At 37.4% G+C, this 7,890-nt stretch overlaps 1 protein-coding gene across 1 annotated transcript in view; it reads left to right on the forward strand.

The window, feature by feature from the left end:
* HMG20A (high mobility group 20A) overlaps positions 1 to 7,890 on the forward strand; it is an 89,616-nt gene that overhangs the window by 49,093 nt on the left and 32,633 nt on the right. The window contains exon 2 of the mRNA XM_006888282.1: positions 6,375 to 6,467. Coding sequence (XP_006888344.1) covers positions 6,379 to 6,467 — 89 coding nt within the window. The 5' untranslated portion in view covers positions 6,375 to 6,378. The remainder of the gene's footprint in view (positions 1 to 6,374; positions 6,468 to 7,890) is intronic.

Here is a 7,890-nt window from a genome sequence, read left to right on the forward strand (position 1 = left end):
AACTGGGGATGAGGGTGGAGAAAACAGTGCAACAATAAATGAATGAAAACCCAAAATCTCTGTAAATGTTCATTAAAACTAATAAAATTTAATTTTAAAAAAAAAAAAGAAGTTGGTTCTTAGAAAAGGATTACTAAATCAGTAAACTCGAGACAAATCTTAAAAAAAAGGGAAGGTACAAATAAGAATCTTGAGTCGTATCACAACAAAACCAACTGAAATAAAAAGAAAACAGAATAAAGAACAATAGCTACTACAGTTTTTTTTAAATCTTTCTGTAAAGCAAGTATAACTCTTACACCAAAGCCAGGCAAAGACATCAGAACGAAAAATTATCAATAGGCATCCAGATTGGCAAAGTGGAAGTAAAACTATATTTGTAATTGATGCGACTAAACATAGGAAATCTCAAAGACTCAACAAGAAAATTACTAAATCTAATTGACCGATTCAGCAAATGGGTATATACATATTCAGAAATCAGTTCAATTCTTCTCTGGTAACAGAGAACTCTGAAAAGGAAAACCATGCCATTTACAAAAGCTACCCAAAAGATGAACTGTTTAGGGATAAATCTAACCATTGTTGTTAGGTGCTGTCGAGTTAAGCACAATTCATAGCGACAGTATGAACAAAAGATCTAAACTCTGTTCTATTCTGCACCATCCCCACGCTTCCTGACACACAAGAGCCCATTGCAGCAGTGAGCAACTAGCAATTAAAAGGAACCTATGCAAAAAAAAAACTATAAAACACTATTTCAAGACCTACGTAAGTGGAAATCTACCATGCTCATGGATTGGCAGACTTCAGGTGAAAATTGCTATATTATCAAAAAGCAGTCTAAAACTACAATGCCATCTCTAACCAGATCCTCTTGTCATTTTTCAGAGAGATGGAAAAGGTAATCACCAACTTCATATGTAAAGGAAATAGAATCCATATAAGCATAAGTGATACCAAAGAAGAAAAACAAGGTAGAAGGCCTCCCATATCTTGATTTCAAAACCTGCTGCATTGCCACAGAAATAAAAGCATGCTGACACTAATTTGACAGATATATAGGGTAGTGGGATAGAATTAAGGACCTAGAAAAGTGGCAGAGAGGTGAAATACATTAATTAGGGGGAAAAGAGCCTCTTTAAAAAATAACACCAACAAAACTGGGTATGTATTTGCAGAAAGTTGAAACAAAACCTATGCCTCACATCATACACAAAAATTAACATGAATCAAGGTCTTCATCATAAAACCTAAAACTGTAAAAATCATTTAAAAAAAAATGGGAACAAACTTAGGAGCCCAAAGCTCTGACATGGGTGTGATGATGATGGTTGTACCATCAACTCAGAACTGATTCGTAGTTGACCCTCCAGCAGTTTTCAGAGACAATAAATCACAGGGGGAAATATTACCCATCTTTCTCCCAAGAAGTTGCTGGTAGATTCAAACTACATACCTTTGGGTTGTCAATGCAACTCCATATCTCTAAGCTACCAGTGCTCATGGTATGACTAGACTGTCAAATTTAACAAAATACTCAAGCAATAGGGAGTAAGCTAGATGATTGAAACTTAAAATTAAATCTGTATACATCAGAAGAGTAAAGGGGGAAAAATGCTTGGCAGTGACACAACTGGCAAAGGACTGATAAAATTGTCAGGTAAATTCCAATACCTTATCAAGAAAACGACACACAACCCAATTACAAAATGGTCAAAGGACATGAACAGATACTGCACTACAGAAGATATTCACATGGCCAACAAACAAATGAAGAAATTCTCAAGATCATTAGTTGTTATTAGGTGCAGTTGAGTCTGATAGCAACCTTATGAACAACAAATCAGAACCTTGCTCTTTGTGGTGCCATCCTCACGATCTGTCATTCCCAAGAACCATTGTCAACCCCTCATGTCAGTCCATCTCCTTGAAAGTCATCTCCTTGACCTTCTGCCTTTCTCAGCATGATATCTTTCCATGGAGTGGTCCCTCTTGACACCATGCCTAGAATGTGTGAAGTTTCACCATCTTTGCCTCTAAAGAGCACCCTGGCAGTCTTGCTTTAAGACAGATTTGCTTGTTCTTTTGGCGGTCCATGATTTTTCAGTGTTCAGCTTACCATAGCAAAAACAGCAGTGTTCAGTAATACACAGACAGCAAATATTGGCAAAATAAAAAGGAATGAGAGGTTAGAACTCTCATACCCTGTTAGTGGAAATGCCCAATAGGACAACCACTATGGAAGCAGTTTGGTGCTTCCTTAGAAAGTTTGGGACTAGAAATACCTTTTGATCTAACGAACTCAGTCCTAGGGACAATCCGAACAAAGAAGAGCTGCAGCATAAGCTGGTATGCATAGCCGAGAGTTAAAAACAGCCAGAATGTTCATCAACAGACAAATGGCTGAAAAAAACGCGTATTCACACAATCGATTATTACACATCACTAAAAAATTATCAGGAATCTGTGAAATACTGCACAACATGGGTGAAGCTAGAATAAATTATGCTGAGTGGCATAAATGAGTCACAAAACGACAATTGTATAAGATCATTAATATAAAAAGTTAAGGAGAGAAGTACAAACAAAATCAGTATTGGGAGGGTTTAACAAAGATAAGACGGGCGCAAAATTAATAAATAGACAAGTTGGGTGAACACTGTATACAATAGATCTTTGTTGTTTTTGTTATGTGCTACCAAAATGACTACAACTCATAGTGACCTCATGAACAGCACCTCTGAACTTTGCACAGTCCTGCGCCAACATCATTATGTCTGACACACCTGACCTCATTGCCCACAGTCATTGTGTCAGTCCATCTCATCCAGGGTTTCCTGTCCTGCACTTACCCTTCATCCTTCCATGCATGATGTCCTTCTCCAAGGACTAACCCATCTACAGCATGCCCATAATATGTTAAACAGTTTTAAAATCCTTGCCTCCAAAGAGCAGTCTAGTTTCAATCTCTCCCAAGACAAACCTGTTTGTTCTCTTGGCAGTCTTTCGTATGTTCACTACTCTTCTCCAGCACCATAACCCAAAGGTTATTGGATTCTTCATATGCATAGCAGTGGAGAAGACTTTGGCTTGGATCAGGTGCACCTTAGTGTCTAGACTGACATTGTTACTCTTTAGCAGTCTGTAGGGGTCTCTGACAGCAGATTTTCCCAGTGCAACATATCTGTTAATTTCTAAGCAAGAAGAAATCATTAGCAATTTTAATCTTTTCTCCATCTATCATGATACTGTTTATTGGCTTGTTAGGATTTTGGGGGGGGTTTGCTTTTTTTTTTATGTTGAGATGCAACCAGTAGTTGCATTTGAAGGCTGCAGTCCTTAATCTTCTGCAAACACTTCAGATCCTCCTCAGTTTTGGTGAGCAAGTTTATGTCATCTGCATAGCACAAGTTGTTAATGAGTCCAATCTTGTTACCACATTTTTCTTCATAAAGTCTGGTCTCTCAGATGATCTGTTCAGCATTTAGATTGAAAATGTATGGAGAAAGGATACATCCCTGGCGCAGTTCTCTGTTGTTCCAGTTGGTTTTGGATGATCTTCAGCAGGATTTTGCTGGCATGTAATGTTATGTGATAATTCTTACATTCTGTTATATCACCTTTTTTGCAAATGGGAATAAATATGGCTCTCTTCCAGTCAGTTGGCCAGGTAACCAGCCTATAGATTTATTGATGGAATACCAGTTGATATATTTCAGCAAACATTTGGAGCCCTGGATGTGCTCATCAGGTTGAGAAAAAGCAGCTTTGATTAGACATTGTAATTAATTATGCTAATGTATTTTCATTAATGTCTGTGAATAAACTTAAAATGCCTATGAATGATTGCATGAAAATGCAGTTACTAACCTAACTGCAATATGCCCTTGTCCCCTGGCTAACAAGCCAGAGTGATGTTTTGAGTCTTCTGAAATTAATACTAGTTCTTAAGCAGTATGCATAAATCCACCAAATTTTGACAATTTCCTTCCTAAAGTAGCCTAGTCTCACTTCCATTCAGAAGGTTGTAGGGCTGTAGACTGGCTCAAGTCTGGGACTTGATTGAGGGGCCATGACTTTGTATTCTAGCAATTCAAGTTAGACCACCCTTCACTTTACCTGGCATACCCCTGCTTGTATAGATCAAGTAAACATTTAGTAGATTTCTCATCTGTTTCACTCCTAGGGAGCACAGCAACTAAGTAGCCAGCACCTTACATTCATAGGAATTGGACTGTTATGCTTATTGTTTTGCCTACTGTCCTTTATGGTAGCCACATTCACCTTGTCTGTGGCAATTGAGTGCCACCCCTTGGCCTCTTCAACCCTAGGCTCTAATCAATCCCTTTATGGTTCGGTATCTTAATTCATTTATCACAGTTCCTACTGTCACATCTGACATCATAAAATAGTAATCACCACAGTCTTCAAGGATGCTCAGGCTCCCTTCATGAATTTGTTCCTTCCCTTGTGGTATAAAGGTGTATCCTCTGGGTTTTCCATGAGTAAATCTGTAGGTCCAACCTGATGAATCTACTCTAACATTCTTATTTCCCTATGTCTTTGGATATCTTCTTCAGTTTAACAAGGCAGTTCTGGCATTTCACCTTGGTTTTTTATGGGCCATTGCTTAATCCTTCCTCCAGTGAGCCAACAAAATAAACTGTTAGATCTTTTCCTAACCTCTCATTGAAACATAGAAGAATCTAAGCTTAGTGAAATCCATGAGTAACCTAATCCCATCCTAGAATGATCTTGATTCAAGTGTACTTCTATGTTATCAGTACCACAGCTCTAGCCAACTGAGCGAACTGGCCTGTTACATACTGCTGTTTTAAATTATTTCTTTCAGTGTGAAATTTACATATGCTTGAGTCAAGATCATTCCAGAATGGACCTATTTATTACAGTGACTTGCTTGCAAATCCCTATCTGAAGGAACGAAGAGTATTTACATCTTTGATAGAGTAAACTCCTCACCCTGACTTAATAAAAATTCTTCTATTCCCCTCTCTCCATGTTTTCCCCACTATGATGAGTGGGTGCAGTATATCACATTAAATCTGTGCTAAATCACAAATTTAGATGTGAAAAAAAAAGATATAGTGTGATTCTTTTGTAAGTTAATTATTCCGTTGAACATTTGGTGTGCAGTGTCGTCTGCATTTTCTTCAGATTTTCTCCTCTCTGGAAGAAATCCTAGCTCTTTGCCCTGCGTGCTTTCCGTGCACGGTAATTGTCATTTCAGCAGGTCTCTGTAGCAGCAGCACCTGAAGTAACTGCTGAGGTAGCTCCTAAATGAATTCTCATCATTTGCTTCTCATTTCTCCTACTTGATTGAGACACTCTTTTTCTTGAGTGGTTTACAGTTCCACTTAAGTGGCTGATACTTAGGGTTACTATTGAATATTTTATTTGAATATCACTTTCATGATGAATGGAAGGCTGGCGCTTTTAGCTCTATAGGGTGAAGCACTCCATAGTAAGCTTTGAAAAGGAGAGAGGGAAATAACCTTCTTTGTAATGATACGATAAATGTATTTACTCTCTTTGTCACTTTGTCCTTTTATCCTTCCAGTTTGATAACCTCAAATTCTAGTGATTTATTTTTTTCAATTTTGCTTCATTGTTTCCTGTACCCAGGTGCATGCTGTTTCCGCTGTTGGTCATGATAGTGATGTAGAGCGTTATTTCTGACCTGGAAATGTGGTTTCTTTGACTCAAAGCCACATCAGTATGCCTTCCATCCTCCACTTCCTTTGCATTATTTCCTTTTAGAGGTCTCAGTTTGTCACCATTTAATCTAAAGATGATTCATCTGGGACTGACAGCTGGTAATGTTATAATAACGATACTTTTCTTTATATAATAATACTCAAATACTTACCATCTTACCGTGTCTGGGTTTATAAAGCCATTTCATTTTTAATCCCTTACAATAACCGTGTGGGTTATCTCAGTAATTTTGTCCATGCTCAGATTATGAAATTGTAGCACAAAGAGGTCAAATAACTTCCTCAGGGTTACAGTGCTTCTGAGTTACTCTGCTTCACAATTTCTACAGGAAATGAAGGCTACTTTTGCAAATTATTCTGCATGAATGAGAAGGAATTTTCCAAACTGTGCCCTGGTTGTTAAAACCTAGCTGCTTTTATTCTGGTCGTTGATAAGACCAGGGTCAAAAGCCCATTAATTAGTGCTTAAATTGATGCTTTCAAGTCAAGAAGATAAATATTTAGGTCAGTTTCTGTTCTGCTGCTGATGTGTGATAAACTTAAGGAAGGCAAGCTCTTAAATTAGTGGGACTTGAACTGGAAGTAATTAAGCCATTAATGTTTTTTTGGGTTTTTTTAATTCTCTCTTCCTTTCAGAGAGATGGAAAACTTGATGAATAGTTCCACTCTGCCACCCCTTTTTGCAGATGAAGATGGCTCAAAGGAGAGCAATGATCTGGCCACATCAGGGTAAGCAACTGCTTGAGACACTGGACCTCCTCATAGGCTTCAGAGCAAACCTGGCAAAGTATGAGGTGCTAAAATAGCAATTTGTATCATAAAAATAAAAAATAAATTTCTTATGCTTTGCAAAGAGAGTGAGAACCTTTGTGCTCTCTGTTCGGCTGTCATGAGCAGTGCTCTGGCCCTGTGAATGGACCCCTAGTTGTACAGTGGTTGAACATTCAGCTGCTAATCCGCATGTCTACGGTTTTAACAGTAGCTACCAGAGGGAAGAAATGACAGGCTGCTTCCATAAAGAGGTTAGAAACACTAAAGGGTGATTCTGTTCTGTCCTGTAGGTCTACAAGAGTCAGAGTCAACTGAACAGCAAGGGGTTTGGTCAGTTTTTTAACCTTTGTTTACCGATACAACAATTTACAGGATCTAGCAAATATCTGATAGACTAGCTTCTTTATTCAGATTGCCACAGATTTTATAACATCATTTTTCCCTCCAAAAGATCAGGTTTTTTCCTGAAGATTAGATTATTTTGGTTTTTATTTAATGATTAAGAGCTTTACCTGACTTAGTTTTTTGTTTGATTTTTCTTCTTCTTAGGATCTCTGAAAAATATACCAAAGACTGTAGAAAATGCTTAATAGCAGCTAATTTATCCTTCCCCTTAAAAATTTCATTTTAATTGAAGTTTTACTTATCCTGCATATTTAGAAATGATTTGGCAAAGAATAAATATATTCACTAATACATTGAATTAGTAGTTAATCTCTAAGATGAATTATTTTAATATTCTTCACAGCTCTGTGAAAAATAGACTACACTTTGTAATTTTATTTCCTTCCCTCATGTTCATTTCTCACCTCATTAATATCTGCCTTCTGACCTCACTACTCTGATGAAACTGTTCTGCAAGATTTTTTTAAAGGCCACCCAGTTACTAAATCCACTTCATTCCACAAAATGTGTTTTGAGTACTACATGCCAGATACTGTTCTAATAAGCACTAGATATGAAACTATTATCAAAGCATAAAAAAATCTGTGTCCCTGTAGAGCTCAAATTTTACTGAGAAAGTTAGATAATAAGCAGAATAAAGAAATAAAGTACAGACTTTGTTAACGAGATAAGTTCTATTGGATTAAAAAAGAAGCTGGAAAGGAGGATAAAATTTTGAGAGTATAGTTTTAGATAGGCTAGCAGAAAGACATTAGAGAAATGACTTTGAATAAAGACTTGAAGGAAGTATGATAAATAACTTACAGTTTCCTGGGGAAAGAGTCTTCTAGGCAGAAGCCTTTGAGGCTAGAGTATTTCTGCCTTGTAGAAATAGCCAGGAGGTTAGGAGGCTGGGAGTGCCCTACACAGGGGTAAGGATGATAGAAAGCAGCCTCTTCTCAGCCTTTGATGAATAACACAAAGATTTTACTACAAG

Source organism: Elephantulus edwardii, unplaced genomic scaffold, assembly GCF_000299155.1.
Source record: "Elephantulus edwardii isolate Elephantulus edwardi_28Jun2011 unplaced genomic scaffold, EleEdw1.0 scaffold00066, whole genome shotgun sequence".
In the NCBI taxonomy this organism is placed as follows: Eukaryota; Metazoa; Chordata; class Mammalia; order Macroscelidea; family Macroscelididae; genus Elephantulus; species Elephantulus edwardii.